General features: G+C 35.7%; 1 protein-coding gene across 1 annotated transcript in view; it reads right to left on the reverse strand.

The window, feature by feature from the left end:
* Positions 1-4,882: 4,882 nt before the first annotated feature.
* CCDC141 (coiled-coil domain containing 141) overlaps positions 4,883-21,818 on the reverse strand; it is a 52,433-nt gene continuing 35,497 nt past the window's right edge. The window contains exons 18-27 of the mRNA XM_057363732.1: positions 21,501-21,680; positions 20,543-20,692; positions 16,111-16,251; positions 15,125-15,322; positions 13,357-13,540; positions 11,918-12,027; positions 11,049-11,147; positions 10,339-10,422; positions 7,352-8,238; positions 4,883-5,497 (exon numbers count right to left, since the gene is read on the reverse strand). Coding sequence (XP_057219715.1) covers positions 5,233-5,497; positions 7,352-8,238; positions 10,339-10,422; positions 11,049-11,147; positions 11,918-12,027; positions 13,357-13,540; positions 15,125-15,322; positions 16,111-16,251; positions 20,543-20,692; positions 21,501-21,680 — 2,298 coding nt within the window. The 3' untranslated portion in view covers positions 4,883-5,232. The remainder of the gene's footprint in view (positions 5,498-7,351; positions 8,239-10,338; positions 10,423-11,048; positions 11,148-11,917; positions 12,028-13,356; positions 13,541-15,124; positions 15,323-16,110; positions 16,252-20,542; positions 20,693-21,500; positions 21,681-21,818) is intronic.

Raw genomic sequence — 21,818 nt, forward strand, 5'->3', positions numbered from 1 at the left:
CACAGGTGCCCATCAACTTCTGAACACAAATATATGAGCCAAAGGCTATTTTTTTCCAAATGTGGGCCTGCTCGCATCATGAGGCAGACATTATGACCCACTGTATTTATAAATTCACTTCTTAGATGAGGTCTTAGTTGCAACAAGCTTATCAGCTTAGCTGCATTTCTATTCTCTGTTCATACTGTAGAGCTGAGGCCACAATGGAAAGCAGGAGAATATCAGCTTTATTATCCCATACTTGTGCTGAGCTTGTGTGACCTCTGTATTAGCCAGCCAGAGCAGCTCAAACAACTCAGYTCTCAGCTGATGAAAGTTAGCATGTGCGGGCTGCCACCCCCATTGCATCGCTGCACCTGGAGCCCAGAAATTTGAGATCTCCAGCTTCACTTCAAGCAAGAGAGCCAAGTTTACACCCCTGCCTACTCATTACAGGCAGYTAGCAACAGGTCCCAAACAGAACATGATTAACTTGTATTCCAGAGGAAAATATTAAGTGGGCTTCAGCCACTCCTTGTGATGATTTTGACTGGATTCCATTACTTGCGCAGTTTGCATTACTTGTGAAGTCATGATGAGCCTCATACCAGAACGGTTTTTACCATTCAAAAAAAAAAAAAGAAAAAACCAGAAAAATCTGAGTGGAATGGTGATAGCTATCATGATCAGACCCCATCTTGGCTTTATATCAGTACGGCAGCAGAAAACAAAACTAAAATAACCAGTTTCTAGAGAGCAAAGGCAAACGTATGTGCAAATAAAACCATGAAGTGACAGCCCCTACAACTCCTTCAGGCACTGGCTCAACCTCAACAGGGAACAAAAACTGCTGTAAAGGAAGATGTTATCCTCTGACAGGAGCCCTCAAAATAGAATGGATGGTAATAATTCACCAATGGTTTTCCCATAAGATCATAAGAAAAACTCAGAAGAGAACTTGCTAATTGCAAATGATTTCTTGGGTGGACCTCCTGTGAACCAAAAAGGTTAGAAAGAACAGATCCATTCCTCCTCTGTGGGAAAAAAATGATCAGACAGTCAGTGGTTCTGAAATAACGCTCTTATGGCCTCAGACAATAATTTAGTCAAATATTGAATATTCCATGAGTTATGTGTAGGAAACAGTAGAGTTACACAGCACAGAAAAGTCATCAACCTGGAGCAATGTAAAAACTGCAGGAGGAAAGAACACCTGCAGCTATCTGTCATACAGGTTTCACCCCTGCCCCAAGTCTCTCACACACAGTGAGTACAGGTCAAGCCAAATTGGTTTTAACTGCCATTTTTAAAATTAAATTACTTGAMAGTTATTCTCAATCTATTTATTCTAGGTGTGTGATTTCCAATCTCTGATGTCTTGAAATGTGTTATTAGCAATTTTATGAGCTTCCCCTGTCTTCTCTATAAATTTAGGCTCAGYAGATGCCCCCCATGCTGCTTAGAGACTTTGGATTTGCTCAGCATTTCTCTACATTAAYACTGCATTTCATTGTTTAGAGATTTTGTTTCAGTCAGGCTCCTTACACAAACAGAAAGATTCCTTTATTAGGAATATTAAAAGGGTCTCATGGCCCAATTGATCTGAAATATCCATGATCCAGAGCTCCAGTCTCCTTGAACACCATGTGAAACTCTTTAAAATCTTGGCAGTAATTTTTCAAGACAGTTCCTCTGGRCCATGAAGATAATACACACACAAAAATTATTTCTTTACCCTAGGAAAGTCTCCAGAGAAAGGAGCAGAAGTAAGCATACCTTACCAGTCATTTGAGAGGAAGTCACCTTCTCCATTGCAGCTCCAGCCACATCTGATTCAGTCTGGATAGTGACTCATTATCTTGGTTTGAGGCAATATTTTCAGAGAAAAAACATTACAGGGTAAATGCTTCCTCTGAAGTGAAAAATTTGATATTTTTTTTCCACAAATATGAAATAGATGTTCGAGCAAAAGTGAGGAGAAAAAAAAAGTAGTTTATTAACAAAACATGATGCCCACAGGACACAGATAAAAAGTAACTATTAGATATTTAAAAGTCTAGGAATGCATGCTGCCCGCTACCCCCCCCACAGCCACTCGGCCAACGTGGTGCAGAGAAAGATGGTGTTGCTCTTGCCCTAGGGAAAAAAGAAGAAACAAAAGAAAAGTCCGCGTGACTGCTCTGGCAACAGTGGCAACCTGGTGGCATTCCTCTCCTCACTGTGGATGAAACAGAGCGTTTGGTGTGTTTTTCTGTCGCCGGCTTGGCTTCTTCCAGAGTCTGGGACCAGACGGAGCAATGCAGCTTGTCCCTGCCGGCGTCACACAGGGGATAGCAGTCCAGGGAGAGCTGTTTGCCCAAGCTAACAAACCCGAGCTACCTAAGAAGCAACAACATAACTCTCCTGCACGCAGTGAGCAGGACTCCTGCAGTGCCGTGCTGAGCTCCAAAAGCCCGCAGTAGCATGGCAGCCTCAGCTTCTAACCCACCTGCACCGCCTTCCCAGCCATCCCTGCCCCTTCTTCCGGGTCACATTTAAAGGTACAAGCCCCTTTTGGGCATACAAGCTGACAGAATATAGGAATACAGGGTTGGCACAAAATCAACCCAGGACACTCATTCTCCCTTTGCCTACTGACTCAAACCTGCAACCTCAGAGAGGCTGCTTCTCTTGAAAAATGAGAATAATTAATCCCTTTCCCACCCCAGATTTAGGTTCCTTGTGTAAACACCCCCTCACATGACTCCACATTTTGCAGTCAGGCAATACTTTTCACCATTTTCATAATGGGAGTCTGCATATGAAGAGGAGGAATGGAGTTAGCCTGGTTACATGTCAATGTTTCTTGTAAGGATGGTGGGACTGAGGCTCAAATCTTCTCTCTAAGGGAGCCATTGGGAAAACGTAAACATTTTGAGATTTTGAAATAACTGTAGGCTCAATACTGTGATTGTGATGAGGGGAAATTAGCATTGTAAACCAAGAAAGAACCAGAACAATACAAATCACATAGATGTATTCCCTGCTTTACAGTATGGCTAAAACAAGAAGAGGAAGTAAAGCAAGCACAGTACAAAGAACAACAAAAAAACCCGAGAGTGGGAAGCATTATATTAAAAAATATTGCTGCAACAGAATGAATGGTTTTTTTTCCTTCAAAGAATTATTCGTGCATCATGAGACTACACCACTGTCACTCCCTCTTCCTTTTTTTTTATATTATCTAAACMGAAAACAGCAGGAATTATCCAGCATTTTTTTAATATTCATTTGAGTCTTTAAATAAAGGGTTTTTAAACTYAGACTTCCAGCACAGCAGTAATCAGTGTTGATTATGTTTTTGTTTACAAAGCAAAACATTAAAACCAGGAGGCTTTCAGTTTCCTGCTGTGCATCCAATATYTCTAATCACTCTTTTTGAAATCTTGTTTGTTGCAGCAATTAATATTGTGGCTGATATCCATACACCCATTAAAAACTGTGCATTTAAAGCTATTCCTGACTGAAAGTAGATGCAATACCAGAYTCACAAAAATCAACTTTTGTTTACCTAAAATTCATAGAAATGTTCAAATTCTCAGAGGAATATTTTAGCAAACAAACAAACAAAGGTATTAAATATTTCTACAGTGGTTTATTGAGATATAAATTATCTTTATTGTGAAATGGAAAATACACTGAAGGAAAACARGTGAAATTGGTACCTGAGAAAATTCTTACTAATCTACATTTTTGAGAGATGACTGAACTCAGAAAGTGGTTCATTAAGGGTAATACCAAGTTAGAATTTACTTTGTTCCCCCTCTGCTCACCACTTCTTCCTCCTGCTCCCTCTTGTATTGGTGTGAGGTTATATCACCCTGAGATCTTCTTCTTTTCCAAAATTCCAGGAATTTCTAAAAAGTTGCAGTCACTGGGCTGAAACATSTGACCCTCGGGAATTGCAATATATATTCTCTACATAGCATGCTGCACAATAAAAGGTCTATTTCATTCCAGCAAATTATGCAAGAGAACGTAAATATTACCTCTCTAAAATTTTTCCACCACAAGGTAGTTGTAACATGAAAGCAAGTAATCAACAGATGAAGGAAAAATCATGTAGCTCTTTGTTGACACTTTTTACTGTATAAATATAACAAATACCGAGGCTAAAGAATCAAGATATACTTGAGGAGTTATAAATTGAGTCTTCCACTGGCACAGTTACGTGATGTTTATGAAATATTTAAACAAATTAGATCTTCAATTACAAAAAAACCAAAAAATTGTGGTTGACCTTGTCAAGAATTAAATGCAAACTCTAGGTGACCCAAGTACTGGTTTGGATTTACTGCTGTTAAATTAATGGATAATGCTGTTAGACTGTTTTTTCTTTTTTAAAAAATTTGAATACACTGTGGAATATTTCCCCAATTTTGTTGATTCTGTTTGAAATCAGCGTGTTAAAAATTTAAACATATGCAAATGCTCACCTCACAAATTATTAACTTTCTTGTCTTATACTAAACATTTAGAGGATTATTAGAAATATTTGTACCTTTAATTTCGTAAGAAGACAGAGGCACATGCATCTAAGTAGACTGGTGTGCTGGAATGTTTCATTTTGTAAACTTTTGTTCTATTGTGTTCTAGATGCCACTAGCACAAATCCTGAAGGTTCTGGGTCAATTCTGTAGCACAATCACAGCTCTACWGGAGCTGCTGCAGCTTTCCTTTGTGGAGAGCATATGCTGGGCTGAGGCAGGTTTAAATCTCATCTATGTAAGTTCAATCATTAGTGGTATGACACCTTTACTGAGAAGCTCTGTCCTAAAAATAATTGTTTTTGTAAGCATACAAAAAAAAAAAGTGGCTGGAAGAAATAAATTCTATTTAAAAAAAAACAAAACTCCAACACCCTCCACATCCCATCTCAAGAAAAGACGTATCACAAAATATGCACTGATCTGTGTTCTCTACCAGTGTCTATATTGACATTTAAAAGCTGCAACCATTAAAACTGTTTCCAACACTTTGCAATGCCTACATTTTTAGAAAGCAAAACTGAGCCTCAGATTCTAGAAAAATCTTCATAAGTTTTCATCTCATCATCACTGTGAGAAAGTAAAATAAGCATGTAATACTGGCAATAAAGAAACAAGCAATATATCCATTTTGTCATAAAAGTGGTTTGGTACATATTGTGAAAATGCAGTGTAAGAAAATAAATTTAACATGTGATAATTAAGTCCGATGCAGTCAATACTGTACTTACTTTGTGAATAGCCAGTACATCAGTGCTATGCTAATATAGATGACACACAGCGTTATCCAGTCTATTCTCGCCATGGGGGACCTGTTACCTTTCATGTGAAGAATGGCACTTGAGGAGATTGTGCCCTTCAAATTTTTAGCCCGAACAACATAGAGGCCAGCATCTTTATCACACACCTTCTGAATGAACAAAGTATGCTTTGTCTCCTTTTGCAAAAGCTTTAAGTGCTCATCTGCAGTCAGTTTCTGGCCCTTCTTGTACCTGGAGCAGAGAGTCAGTTTTCAAGTCAGAGTTACATCACTGCACATCACACAGAACTTTGCAAATTCAGAMAATCACCATAACACTGCATTAACAGCAAGAGGCAGATTCCTCAGATTTAATCTGTCAATATTGATAAAATGGTAAACAATGCAAATTACCAGATAACAGATTAACAGTAGAAAATGTGGTTCTGAAAATGTTTTTCGATGGACAGTTCACAACCATCTCACTGCAGTATTAGAGTAACATGACAGCCTGGGCCCTCAGTTTTGCACTGAGATTATTTTTATCTTCAGTACAAAAGACACTTAAAARCCTTCATCCATCTCAGCTTCTTAACATTTACTTAGCCCACATCAGCAAACAGGAGAGAACAATGCATCAGGAGTTATTTCAGCAAACAAGTGTCATATTCCGACACCTGAAGATCTGTCACCATGTACTGGTATTAACTCCTGATTTAAGAGTGGAAATCAGAGAAAATTCTGACTCTCCTTGCCTGATGTTTCAGCATAGGCTACATTTAACCTAACAAAACGCCTGATGTTTCAGCATAGGCTACATTTAACCTAACAAAACCACAAAATTATGTTTCCACATGTATATCCAAAAAAAATTTCTACGCCAGTACAAAATACACATAAATGATGGTTTTTTTAATTAAAAAAATGGGGTTTTTTTAAAATTTTTCAATGAATTTCTAATTTGCAAAATTATTCCAGTTGAATATTATCTGTTTGAAAAACAATATATCAACACTGTGTATCTTTTCAAGCTATATTAATGTTTTCTTACAATAAAATGAACATCTTGTTTCACCAATAATGCWCCTCAATCTGTACAATACTGGTATTTAAAACAAAGTAACTTTATTGATACCAACAAAGTATAGCACCAAGGTTGCAGTGTCCAGTATTTTTCTCAGTGCCACCGAAAAAAAAATCAGTGCAAAAAAACTTACAGTTTAATTCTTTAAATGTGTAATAATAATATTAACATCATTTTTTTTTCCAGTAAGAGGCATATTTAATTTTAATACATTAAAAGAAAGGCCTTCATTGTGAAAGACTAATGGAATAACTGGAGAAAGACAAATGAGGTAAAATTGGAGGAATGCACTCCACAACATACTACAACGAGACTTTTGAAATCCTGCCCCTCTTTSAGTCCCTATTCCTTTTGACAGAGAATTTTTAGAGTTTAGAAGTTTATATGATATCATCTGTATTTCTCACAAATCCAGCATAAAGTAATCTAAAGAAACACATARCAATTAACAAAGAGATAGACATGCACACCAATATATGATATCAARCTGATTCTGTTCATGTAGGTATTTAGGTGGGGTTTTTAAACCTGTAACCTATCTTGCTTTTGATAACTGACTTACATATGTGTAAATCTRTCTCCATATATATGTAGTGACTATATAAATATTTTAGTGAGCATGCACATCTACGTGTCTGTCCATACGTAGTGCCCAGAGCCTGGGAAAATGCAGGTGAATTTATTTATAGTAAATCTGATGTGAGCAATTATTTTAAGAAGGCATTGAACAAGTAGAATGCCATATTCCAGAGTATGAAAACTATRTGATGCTTTTGCTTAAAAAAATCCCATGTTTGCAGTAGTTTGGTACTATCATTCAAAAAATTTGGTACAGAGAGATTATTTCAGGTTGGTTAATTGTCAGAAACCTTTCTGAAGGTGGAAATCATGCAGAGGYGTGGAGTAGAAAGGAAAGGACACAAGCCATTTATTCTAGTCTATAGATTAATCGATTTGGTTATAAGAGGCTTATGGTGGCTCTCTGCTAAGCACATTTACTATTTGTCATTGTAAGCTACCCACCATGTCAGTGTAGGCTCCGGGAATCCCGTTACTTCTACTTCCAAAGTTACCGGAGAACCTTCCATGACGGTTTTGTTAGACAGAAGCTGGGAGAAGTTAGGCGCCTGTCCAGTTAGGCTGGCCATGCTGTTCTTTTCTGAAGAACTTTTAATCTCTTCTCGGGTGACCATCTGCCTCTGACAGCTTCTGGTGGTGTCTGATTGAAACAYGAAACCTGAGAATGCATCAGGCAAAGCATGCAGCCTGTCCTGGGGTTTAGTACAGTTATTCAAGTCATGAAGTTGTTTCTGTGTTTCTGCCATGCTTTTATGAAGTTCAAGGTGTTTTAAATGTGTTTTGCACACTTCACTCATCATGCTATGTACTGGTTTGGCTTTTAAAGGGCAGGAAGCAGCACCATTTTCAGATATTCCTTTTGAGCTGCAAGTCAAAGGCGATACTGCTCTGACTTTTGGATCAGCATCTATTAAAGAGATACAAAGCTTTTCAAAGTGATCTGATGGGCTTTCCATTCTATTATTTGCAGCACCAGCAAAAGCAGAATTTGTTAAGAGGTCAGATGCTTCCGCCAGTTTTGTCGTACCAGTGKTTTTCTGCATTTGCAAGCTGTAGGAGCTGACATGCAGACTATGGGAGCTACAGCAGCACTGCTCATCCAGCTCTGCTTCACAAGGTAAGAGGTTGGATTCTGGTGTCTCAGAAAGCGGTGGCAAAGAGATATCATCAGGTGATATACACTCATATTCATCTCCAGAGGGTATTTCTTCTGCCAGGAATTCAGTCTGTAAACTATCCTCTTTGGCTGAAGATGACAGCTYTGTATCCTGTGAAACAAGATCCTCACCAGCTGGACAGATAACTGAAATATCAGCCAATATACTCCTCTCCTCAGATTAGGAGGGGAAAGAAGAGAAAGAAAGAAGAAAAAGAAAAACAAGGAAGGAGTTATCATTCAATACATCCCCTTGCCATGCGGAATCTAGCAACAATATTTCTTCTAATTGAGTTTTATTGTCTTTTGAGAAGCAGAAAGAAATGCGGGGTGGGGGAAGATAATTTTTTTCAGAAAATGTTTCAGCAGCTTACTGGAATTTCATACAAACAGTTCAAAAAGATTCTAGAAGATATTATTGTAAGTATCTATAAGCATTTATTAAAACAGTAACAATAAAAAAAAMSCACCATTCTATAAACAAAGGGCAASGTGTGGATTTCCTGTAGGCTCTGTTTAAATGAGCTTTGTCAAGGAGAAAGTGGAGGAGGAGGAGGTAGATCAATTAGATCTAAATGGGAAACAGTTACCGAGCAATAAAAAYATATTAATCACCAAGTTGCTGGACTTGTTTGCTTTGAGAAAAAGAGTTGTCAGTCATACTCAAGGGTTAAATAATTGAACCAAAATTTCTATAACATTTTCCAAGTGTTTTATACTTCCTCCTTCTTTTTTATTTTTTTTTCTTTTTGCCAGCTGTTCCAAGATTCTTCCAAACATTAAAAGAAAACCAATGTTAAAATTATGTTTATGTTAACTTGTATCCAGGACAAAAAAAATCCCCCTTGTCATGTTCCAAAGAGAATTGGGCAAGGCCTAAGTGCGATTATTGTAATCACAAAGCTTTGAAGACATTATATGGTTAATTACTTCTCTGCCTCTTGATTTTTATATTAATGTAATCACATATCCAGATTGATTTCATTTGTTGAAATTAGAGATTACTGCGCCATATACAAAGCCCTGGTGAGAAGAATCTGCTGCTCCTTTAGGTGAGGTATGGAATGATGAAAAGGGTAGAGGCAYCATAGCTGCCACAAATCTCACATGATATTCATTGTTTTGCACACTCGTGGCTTCTCTCCTTGGCAGCTGAGGCTCAGTCTGCTGAGGACTGACAAAGCTGTGGCTCAGCAAAATAGAGCCATGGGCATCTGCTGAGGTGATTGTCCTGAGGGACCCTCTTTGGAACAGGCACAAAAATTTGAGTGAAATCTGGGCTCCAAGTCAATGCTGAAACTCACACTGACTTGGAATGGAGRGAAGAAAATTAATTAGGTTTAATTTTGGCTCATCAGCAGATTGCAGGACATTTTACTTTGACCTGAAGGGAATGGTATTATTAGCTGAATTTCTACAAAACATCACAGTTTAATATCTGGTAGCATTTGTCTATGTTATCAGSTTGCAAAATGGAATTTTTAGATCTTGAAATCAATTACCAATGGATCCTACCTTCTAAGGGCTTAAATAYGTTACCATCCACTCCAATTTACCAGACTATTTTACATAGCAAATTATTTACATTTATGTCCAGGATTCCAGGCCTTCAAAATATTCTTTAAACTAAAGTAATTAATTTCATAAAATAYAGGTCTGCCCTTACTTTGCCTATAKTTATAAGATTTCTTTTATTCATTGATGATTTGGAAACRTTCATATTCTGTTATTGTATATCCATGAATAAAACATGTTTGTCTCTTTGGATCTTTATCACTCTAAATGCACACTCRGTCTTCCCTTATCTAATCTCCTTTTGCACATTGTCCTCAATATTCATGCGATCCCTATTTTGTATGATTTGTGATTGTTGATGCAGAGGATTTTGGCACCTGAAATGGAACTCAAGTGTTTTGAGATGAGGGTAAAGATGATTATTTGATGGTGAGTTCTGCTGTTTCTTCTAAAGTGCCATGCCAGCATTACAGGAAATTATCTTTGACATGAAGTTCTACTGAGCTGCTGACACCTGGAGCTGTGTTCCATCATTGCTGCTCTTTTTCCTGCTGTTCACACTATTGTTAAACTGAATCTATGTGCTTGTTTTTTCAGGATTTTGGTAATACTGAAAATGAGAATGGAATCAAAGTTTACCATTCTATAACAATTGTCCTCACTTTGGAGACACAGCAAATTAAGGAGTAGAATTCCCTTCACAGTACATAATGATGCCCATCAATGTGATTAAAAGGAAATTAATACAAAGAACACACACCTGTTTAGKGCTTGTAGGAGACAGAGTATTGCTTCTCTTCTCAGCAATGCTTTCTGAATTYGCATGGAATTCACCTGATACCACCTGAAAGAAAAATGTTTTAAACCCCCACGTTTTTTCCTGATTAAGACCTTCATGATTCAACAAATAATCATAATTTCCACATTTATTTAGTTCAAATTCTAAGCTGTGAAGTTTCTCGACAGAATATTACTTTTATATCAAATGCTTTCATGACTTGTATCTAGGCATCATAGGAACTCTAGGGCTCTGGGAGTACTAATAGCAGTCTCCACTATTATGTCCTATATTCCCTTAAGTTTTATTTTTAAAGGAGAGAGCAGAATGCGCTCTTTTTTTCAAGAAAGAGATCACAAAGACAACATCTGCATTAAGAATATTGTGGCAATAGGACCAAAGGAAAACTGGTAAAAGGTTAAGAAAGGAATATTGCTTTAGAAGATAAAAGGAGATACACAGGCATGTAAAAAATGCTAAAAAGTAAAAATTCATAGGGAAGAATATGTGGATTGGATAGAAGGAAAYGGGGTAACTGAAAATAATTGAAAAACAATTGACCGAGACTACACTGATAACACCAAATCAAATGGAGGCTTCAAGACTGAAAAGCAAGAAACTTTCTAGCAATGCACAAAGCCTGTTAAGAAACAGAGTTTTAGTTATTAGAAACTCCAAGCAAGGGAACTAACCTGCTGCTTTTGCTCCACTTTTTTAACAGTCTCACATGCTTCTTGACCACTTCTTTCTTCTTTTTTAACAGTAATCACCTCCTCAGAAAACTCAACTTTCTGCCATGTGAGAAGAAAATTAGGTTTATACACAATTGAAGATAGCAATTTTTAGCTACATGTTGACTTATGCTCTGTACAACAGAGCAAAAACCAAAGTGAAATCYAAATATTTCACAGTATAAATTGCTTGTGACCAAAATAAATGCAGCAAAACCCAATTAATTCATTCTCGGACAAGCAAAGACAGAGTCATCATTATTTACCCCATCAGCTGTCTTCCATAATTCCTCCCCAGTTAATATGTTGTATTTAATTACACCTAAAGCAGTTTATCAGAACATGAAACTAAAAATGTTGTTGCTCTCTTTGTTATTTAAGTAAAAGCAAGGCTTTTCTAACTCAAATTACTTTGGCTTTAACACAACTTGTTTTTGGGACGTCCTTTCCAAGMGGGAGCCTAGGTAGGTTGTTTGGCATTTTGTAGATCTAGCAGTTACCTATATTACAATATCAAAGGAAGACAAAATATGAAGAAAATAAAAGTATTTGTCTAGATACTTAAATAAAATTTGACATTTTCCCAAGAAGTTTTCTTGAAAGTAGTAGCAATTCTGAAAGAAGCAAAGAAACTTAGAAGAAATATTTAGTGTCCAAACAAACAGCACTTAATTGATTCATTGTAATCATTACCTTAGGTAACAGAAAAGTGAATAATTAAGAAGTATTTCATACTGCCATATGTGATCCTTGGTTAAGAGCACCAATTCAAACACTAAACCTGATAAATCGATGCAGATGAGATATATCCCCCAGTTTTTAAAAAATACCTTTATTTCCCTGAGTTCTCTCAGAGATCTACACAACCCATCAACAGAATTCATGATTTCTTCATACTTTAATACAGTTTTTTCAACATACTTTTTTCCTTCTTCAATACCTATAGAAACAAAACAGCATGAAAGTAGAACAGAATACTTCAAACACACATTTGACAATCAGTGCACTTTGTAACCCTAGTGTACCACAATTACATTTTTCTCGTTTTATTTTGCTGGAGGAATCCTGTGATTCACAGCTATGCGCTTTCCAATCTTTTGGAAAGCTTACTGGAGATGAACCCTCAGAGTTTCTGCAGGTCTTCTCTCTCGTTAGCAATACTACATTGAAAGATGCTGAACCTCATAAAGTGTCTCCTAAATTAGTTGCCATATTTTACAGCTAGGAGGCACTTAGCTCCCTATACTATTGTTATTATTATTATTACAATTATTATTATTATTACTATTATTATTAATATTATTATTATTACTATTACTATTATTATTATTATTACTACTACTATTATTATTATTCTCTATTTTATAGAAAATACAAAGCAAGGACAAGATGGATGAGATATTCCCCATGTAATGACTTAAAGAACATTGAGCAACCTCTTTCTCCTGCTATTCCTAATCAGCTGTTGTCAAAAWTCTATTCTGTCATCTCCTTTTCTGCAGATAGTATTGTTTAAAATATAGAGAAGGAAAAAAACAAAAAAATTAAAAGGAGTGAGAAGAAAAGAGAAGTGATCTGTACTTTCTAGATTTAAAAGCCCAGTTTGACTCTGGAAATGCTTTCTGCTTTACTACTTGAATTGATAGGTTACATAAATTCCCTGCACATTGGGATGGTCACCTTATCTTTGGACAAGATAACTTGAATAAGTATATAGAAAATTACAATTGGGGGAGAGAAGGTAAAATATGAAGCTTTTTGACTTTCTTTTTTTTGGTCAACAATGTTCCAAATCAATACAWTTGAAAATACTGTATTCTAAATAGCAATCTACATTATTTGCTAATRAAAAATTGGCAATCAAATCCTACAAGTTATTCAAAGTATTAATGTAAAAAATTAAATAATCACTGAGGTATATCATTATAATATCTTCTGATTTCAAAGGCTTGCCTGTTATGAGASAGCTTAAGCCATGAGGTTTTAACTCCAAGCTCATGAATATTACAAGGACATTTTGATTTCAAGGTGAACTCAGGCCGTATTTAGAAAACTGAGTAAATACCAGAGTTCTGAGTACTTTCATATTTTCATTTTTTGYAAATATTTGTTCTGAAATCCTTCACCTCTTCCAATCAATATTTTAAAACATTTATTTTCTAAAATTCATGGGATTTTCTGRGTAAATGAACAATTCTAGGAACCTCCTTACTTCCATCCCAAGTTACTGCATTTTGCCCCCACAGTACATTACCAGGTATTTCCTCACCATATAACTGTTCAGCAAGGTCCATAATCTGCTGAATTTTCCCTTCTTGTTCAGGCACTGTAGGTTCAATAAACTTGTTGAATTGCTTATGGAGGGTCTCTATTGCTTCTCTTGTTTTGCATTCTGCAGAATAATTGCCAACTCTAATCACTGTTGCACTCACATCTTCAAACCAAAATTGACACTGAGGGATAAAAAAAACTGCACTGTAATGAATTACAATCTGCAATTCAAGCTGTTGTAGAATAGACTGAATTATTCTTAGACTTTCCATAAATGGCATATAGTATGTCTTAAATATTCTGACTAATCTAACCTGAGAAACATTTATTCACTACTAATGGAGCTGCAAGTATTAATAGCAGTTAAATTTTCATTAAGCACTAGGCCCATGCTCATCTCACAAGCATGGTGAGATTATTATTTAATGTTTCTGCAAAAACATGTTTTATTTCTGATTTCTTTCCTCCTTCTATATCAATGTACTAATTTCAGAAACATCATATTATGGCCTCAGTTATAGCTGAGAAAGGACAGAAGGGTTTTTTAAAATTAAACACTATCAAACAGGGTTTTTGGTTGCAGCAACCACTGAAGTTGCCAGGAATYTTTCTACTGATAAGAATAGCCTTTAGAACATAGCCATAATTTGTTTAACAGTACTAAGAACAAGACAGAATGTGGTGTTCACTCAGAATCATTAGTACTGCACCATTACAAGAAGTGAAGCTAATAATCAAGAAGTAGCTAATAACCACCATTTCTATGCATTGCTGAAATTGTCATTTAAGACTGTGCCTATTTGCTGAAAGTTATGAATAAAAGGTGATATTTTACCCTGAGTAAAAAAACAAAAAAAAAACCCAAAAAAACCCAAAAAACCAAAAAACCAAAAAAAACCCAAAAAAAAGCAGTCCTTATTTTAGCTCTAGGAAATAATTTATTTTTGTTAAGAAAATGGGGAACTTGAAAATGCAAATGTTAACAAATTGCTTTGCTAACAGTATAGGCATGAACACATTGATCAGGCCACTGGACACTGAAAACACCTCTTTAAATAAAACTTTGCTATTGTGATTCATCATTAAGGGAATTTGTCATGCACTTAGATCCCTTTGGAAACAAAACCAATGTTATTTCTAAAAATAAACAGTGATGACCAGAATGAGCTTCCCCCATGGCAAGAGCCCTGAAAATACTGTTACAATACTGTCRCTAACTTTTTTCTTTTAAAAAAGACAATATATGAGACAGGCCTCAAATACATTAAAGTTGTGAAAGTGTCCAGTCAGACAAACAGCAGTTCAGAAAAAAAGAATTATAGACATGTTTAACAATTTAGTGTATTAGAAAATATATTCTTCTCTTAAGGAACTGAGTATTTCACATTAATTATTACGTAAACCACAGCCACTATTGTGATAACCTGCCTCTCATAGTTTGAGAGCTATCAAAGAGGACTTTGTGGCATTTTTTAGGTTGCCTCAGAGCTTGCTTAGAGAAAATGGGCCTGTAAGAGTGATCTTAGACATGTGGAATTACTATGAAACTCATATGGAGGTGGAGACCTCAGATGCATGAATATGGTCACACTTCACATTTAGTTCCCCCTTACACTRCAAAATTTAGACAGAAACAATTTTTTTTTCCTACAAATTTGCTACTTTGAGAAGGTACAGATTAATCTTGAGGCAGTTAAAGCACATTTATCTGTGCCTGCCCCAGATCATTATTACAGCCATAGTGGGGGTCTCAGGTTTACCAGTACCTCTTTCATCATCTGTTGAAGATGCTCCATGAGATCCAGATTTTGCTTGTAATCTTCCACAACCATGTTAAAATCATTCAGCTGTTTTTTTAAGTCACTGATTGAGCCCAAGAGAACTTTAACTTTAGCATTAGGTTCATTTGCAAAGGGGTCGTCAATGAATTTCTTCTCTAAATTATCCATCTTCTTTTTAAGAATCTGTTTGAAAGATGTAGCAATGTTAAACACCAAACAAAATGTTTCTATTTGTTAGAAATTTCATATAAAAAAGCAGAGCAAAATCATACAAACATATTCATTGTCATATGATTTAAAAATCATAAGCTGCTCTTTCAAAACTCAAAACTGGTGGGCCTCTGCAATGCTGATTAAAATTGATATAAATTATAATTTATTGAAGGTATAATTGAGCTAGCACTTTTCAGCTTAAAAATAAACAAATATTTGTAGTAGCAAAACATGGCCATGCATGACTTGCAGATAGAAATGAAGAGTTTCTGGTGAATGCAAAAAAYGGGTGAGGCCAGCAGGGTTCTAAGGTGGAAATGATCACAATCAACTCAAGGCAATGAACACAGCCAAAGGCTCTGAAGAAAAAGGTTCATCTTACATGAGGAAATGAGAAAGACAAGAGAGTAGCTTGATGCAAAAGGTAATTGTCTTAGGGTTTTTTAARRAGAAGAAAGACTAGGTCACACATATTTTGAAGTAATAGATGCAAGAAGAATAAAAGATGAAACAGAAAAATAGTGGAGGATAAAAGGAGTGCAGACAGGAATTAAGATTATTTCACTGAAATACATGGAAGAATAACAGAAACACAACAATGAAAAATGTCTCAGTCAGTGACAGACAGGAAGGATATAATGCTGAGCAAGAGGAAGTGCACAATAAATTCTGGGATGTGCCAATTACCTGTGATATGCTCAGCATAGGCTGACTAATTCAACTAGTGAAGACTTTAYTAAGCCTAGAATTTCCATTACCTCTATTTTCTCTGCATATGTATCAACTTGCTGAATCTGTGTTTTAAGCACTTTCATATTKCGAACTTTTTCAGTTTTCTTCATATAGTTAAACTTCAAATTGTTGAATTTCTTYTTGAGATCCTTAAATGATTCCCTGAGCTGCCAACAGAGTAAGAGTATTGGTCAGTAAAAAAAAAAAAGAAAGAAAAAAAATTAGCATACATCAATTTAGGTTTTTTCAAGAGCTGTTTAATGGACAATGTGAATGTTGAAAATTTGATACAGAAACTAGTAATGCTATGTCACCTCATAAAGCATCCTTAGTTCCTCAGAAAGTCTTTACAGTAAGAAGAGTAAGAATTTTAAACATTAAGAATTTTAAACCCAGTGTTTATTTACCAGGTAAACTAGTTGTAATATATGGTTATTATATTCTTTATCTTTTGTTTTCAAGTGACAATTACATTTCCTTTAATGTTCTTTTACAAGTGGGCCCTTAATAAATCAGGTCATTTTTAAAATTACTTTTATATAAATAAGCATATCTAAACCACTCAGATAAATTATTGTTAAAGGCTGATGAAATTTTTAAGCACAATTTTCTTTGTATTTTTTCTCTGAAAGCTATGCAATTTCCAATTTTATTTACAACTTTAAAAAATCCTTCCAGATATTACTGTTACTTTTTAATTTCTCTAAGCAAGAGATACAAGAACCAGACAAAAAAACCTGCTTAAAATCAGTGGTATTTTAATTACCTTGCATTTAATTACCTTACCTTACATTTCAAATTATTTGTAATTAACTAATAAAATTTGAAATGAAAGAATATAAAAATGACCAAAATATTGATTTTAAGAATTTCAGATCTTTTTGGTCAATAATATTTTGCTTTTAGGATATTGTATAATAAATTATGTRAAGTTATATTTATTTAAAGACACTGATGTAAAGAAATGCAGGCATTCTAATGCTTTAGGATCTTTTACTTCAGACACACAAATGAAAAAAACTACTTAATATTAACAAGTTCAGGTCACATCCACAATTTGATATCTAAATATGTATTTGAGGCTTTTTTAAGATTAAAATGTCCTACAGACTTTGCCCTGCCCCCTCCTCCTTCCTGCCAAAGAATCCAGGGACTAATGAAGGCTTATTTTGTAGCTACTGTTATTGGAACAGCTAACAATCAATCATTATTATTATTATTATATACTAATGTTAATCCATCATGGGATATATTTTTCATTTTCATTTCATCTTGTGGGATGTTGCCACATTATTTCAGCAGTGAATAAACAGATGGTGCTCACTCAGTGTAATGGAAAGGAAGGGAATTCTATCACTGGCCCTGTGATCTCCAATTAGTTTAAGCTCTTTATCCCACCTAAGTATGCAGAATAATAAAGTCTGTCTAAAAGCCTTCTGTTAATATAATCACTTCTGCACAACAATATTTTTTTTTTTATTCAGAACACAAAAGTCTTATTTGCTGCTTCAATTTTGTGGGAAAGAAAAGATGAAAAAGAGTTTATTTTGGTTAATTTTGCTGGCTTGTGCACGTACAGACCAGTAGTGATAATTTAGAAGGCCAGAGCTCTCCTCATAGCAGTATGTGAAATTAGAGCTCCTTGTTTCAGATATGATGGCTCATGTGTCAAAGGTCTGCAGCTGCTGCCACTCTTCTCTTACAGCCTCAGTGGAAAATCCAGATTCAGCTCCGACTTGTACATCAGACTGGATGTGCACAACTCCCATTCCCGACAGCAATTGTACCAAGGACAATGTAGGGCTGCCAATTTTTATAAATCTAACACATCTCAGTTCAGCAAGATTAAATGAAAAATACTAAAGGAACTATGCATCCAAATATGCTYCAGTGACATCAGCCCATTGCTTTAGTGGAACTTTGTACCTTGTCTATTGTGTCATAGTCTTTTATCAGGAAGCTGCTCCTAATTATAGTTGCCCCGTCATGAGTGGAGAATGATAGTGGAGGAGAGGGGTTTAAGTACCAATTGCTTCAATTTATTATAGGACCACAAAATAAATGGAAAGATCAAGTTAAAAAGATGCTTTTAACATCTTTTTGCTAATAGTACCATTCCAGAAAATTGCTTTGATTCCTGGGTGAGCCACTCGAGAAGTAATTTACTTTTCCCTTTCTATTCATATACAAAATTTTAGTAGCATCCATAATCAAAACACCTCAGGAAAGCAGGTTGCTGGAAACATTTTCTTGAAGTGACAAACATTAAGAAACAGTCAAACAAAAAGTGGAAAGAACAAAAAGGTGCTGTTCATGTCATTAATGACTACTTTGTTCCTGGATCAACAACAAAAATCAATTACAAGGTGAGAAATGTGGCTACATATCGATTCCTACTGATTTCTGAATAAAAATAGCTCATTAYCATTTATGGTTAAAATCCTTATTTCCAGCCATATCTTTCCATAAATGTATCAATAATGACATGGTGAAGAAGAGATGAGGTGACTTGGAAGAGCTGTGGACAGATCTGCTGCTTTCTGTTGCAAGTTTCATGCAGGCATGCATAAATGTTATTTTTAAAGTCATCACCTAATCCATAMATGTTATTTTTAAAGTCGTCACCTAAAGCTACTGTATGTAATTGTAATTAACTGTCACTTATAACCCCAGGAACAGATCTGGGGCAGCATTACCACATCTCAGTGCGCCTAGGGCTGAGCTCACAGATGATTGCAGTGTGACACCGTGGAGCTGCAGCTCTTCAGAGGTTGACACTCAAAATTGCTCGAGAAGCAAGAAACCCAAACTGGCAAATACAGATCTCAAAGCTGATGTGAGTTTTCCGTATACTTTTCAAACATGTATAGCACATAAATACTCATTTTTGCCTTTTCAAATTCTCAATTCAAATTCTCAAATTCAAAAAAAAAAATAAAAGATTAGAGCAGGCACAGAAAAGGAATGCATTTTACTCTTCTGGAAGACTGTTTCCACACTCATGCTATGAATTCTTGGCTGTAAATTTCAGTATTTGTTTCCTTRTTTCTTTGAGAAGCACCAATATATTACAAACACAGGGAAAAAGCTATGGCCTCTAAGTATCGCTTCAAACACTACTGAGTCCTAAACAGCAAAGCCTTGTTTCACATGCTGTATTTACACACTTMAATTAATCACAGCAAACGTAAATTAATGTAAGTGTTTACAGCAGAATCCCAAATATTTTTAGCCAACTTAAAGTTTGCTCTGTAAACTGGTAAATCACTACTGGATTATCTGGTTGGCTGTTTACTATGTGACAGCCATGAGCAGCTGCTGCTTGCTGCTGGCACATGAAATATTTATTTGCTTAGACACAGTGGATAGTAAATAAATTGTTAGTTGAGACAGGTCTGCTATATACTAGCAATATTCAATTCCTGATGATAAAATTGACAGAGTTTAAAATACTGAAGGAAATACTTATAAATTATATTCTTGAAGTAGTCTAGGGTCTGATTTCTTACCCCTGAACAGAATTAGTTATAGAAAAATAATGAAAAAAAAAAAAAAGAAAGAAGAAAATGGCAGTATACTAATTCATATACAAGTACATTAGCCAAATATTTGTTTAGTTAATACCCTCATCTTCTATGCTTATCTCTAATGAAAAAGGCAACTAAAAAAACCACTATCCACATATCAAATTAGTATTTCAGTTAGTTTATGTTCCAGATTTAATTAGGTTTGGGGATGACAGCTTTTAACTTAACCAATGAACATAGCTTTCCCAACTGAATCTGAAAAATAAAAGAACCCAATAGTTAACACTTTAATTGCTATGCAATTATTTTACAGAGAGTATCCAGTAACTATCAGAAGACAAAAGACACATTTGTTTGCATTGGGTGTGTGGTGAGTAACACACCGCTGATGTGACTTTTTATGTAAATTTGAGAGACAGAAGATTGGCTTTTTCCTCTACTTCCTGTTTCCCCTTGTTGTATAACAAGAAATAAAAACAGAAAAATAATTCTTCTTAGAAGGGAGTCACATTCTCTTGCCATCATTATGTAATCCCAGAATCAAAGAACAGAAACAAGACACTCATTTATTTAACAGTGTGTCTTTGAATATGGCCAGCCTTACATACAGACTCCTTTTCTTCAGCCAGATTGAGAGCCTTTTCATTTAAAACCTAGAACACTTTATATTTCAAATGTCAGATATTGTGATTCTGCCATGACACTGTGAAGCATAATGGGASTTTTGTTTAGATGCTTCATGCTTTCATTCTCTTCTACAGCATGGTTCCCTCTGCCAGAACCACACCATCCAGGGTTGCTGCTAAAATGAAAGTCTGTTTTTGTGTATGCATAKGAAGCATTTAGGGGAATGGCAAACAGTAATGTATGTTATAGAACACRATAGCTCTTTTAACAGTCATTCAGTGTGTTGGGATTTTACCCCATTTACCTTATTTATATCCTCTTGGGTGGTGCAGTGCTGGAAATACTGTGACAGCTCTTCCTCATACTTATCAGCTCTGGAGCTCCAGTTTATGCTGTCACACTCAAACCTTGCAAGTTCTTGCTTCAGATTCTTCACAGAAACATTCAGGCAATTCTAAACAAGGAAAGAGACAAAGACATTTATCAGTCCCTGGGAATGTGTTGATTTAACCAATCCAAAACGAAAATCACAGAGTGAACAGTCAGCCCCAAGGGGCTGGAATCAGCTGTTAAACCTCTGCTGGAAGGACAGCAAGGACACAGCAGCCTCAGCCATGAGTGCACTGGGGGGCAGTTTTGGGTCAGTCACAGCCTGCACATGGTGTCTTCTCCAGGCACAAAGAGGAAGGGATCTGCTCCAGTCCTCTGCCACCTGGAGAAGAGCTCCTTCCTGCCATCAATCAKTTCATGGTGTCTGAAGAGCAGACTGCCAAGACCAATGTTCTAGCTGAGTCATAAGGAAAGTCTTGCTTTCTTAGGAAGTGAATGAATACAGGGCAATGAAAATTCTTCCCTGAATAAATAACTTCTTTCTAAAATTATATCCATCTTGTCATGCAAATCAGCCTTTAATCCACTAATATGATAACATTGTTACCATATTTCCTTTTTTTTGTTCTGTTATTCTCTCTTTATAAGAGAACAAATCTGCAAAGAAACCTTGACAAAGTAGCAGATTGTAATACAGAGATTCAAGAAATCACCATTTGGGCCTTAAACTTCACAAAAATACTGCAGAAAGTTATTCTTCTGGGTTTTGGTTTTTTTTAAGCACTGTTGTTTTAAGATGAATTTCCTTAAAGTTCTCTCTTTACTTTTGTCAGAGAAGTAGTACCTTTTTGCAAATCTAAAATTCAGCCAGGTAACTCCAATAATCTTTCATATTCATTCTCCAYTTCACAAATCATTCTACTTATACTCACAAGTTGCTGTACTTGAGACAAGATGTCCACTCCCTGGGTAATAAGTAGATTATACAGCTGTCTAATATGTGCATGTTTCTCCTGAGAATTCACAAGATAGGCTTTAGCCTGGTGCACATTTTCAGGGTCCCCATATATTTCAGGAATATCCAGTTCTCCTGATTTTGATAGACATTCCAGCTGAAATATACAAAAACTAAAATCAGTGTGTGTTTAAAATAACTTACAATTTCTTACTTACCCACCTAAACTTTTTTGAGGTAGGTTTAAATAATTAAAATTGGGTCAGAACTGGGTTTAAAATWCTCCAAAGTCATG

Source organism: Malurus melanocephalus, unplaced genomic scaffold, assembly GCF_030028575.1.
Source record: "Malurus melanocephalus ecotype Western Australia unplaced genomic scaffold, MMel_1.1 scaffold_30, whole genome shotgun sequence".
NCBI classification, from domain to species: Eukaryota; Metazoa; Chordata; class Aves; order Passeriformes; family Maluridae; genus Malurus; species Malurus melanocephalus.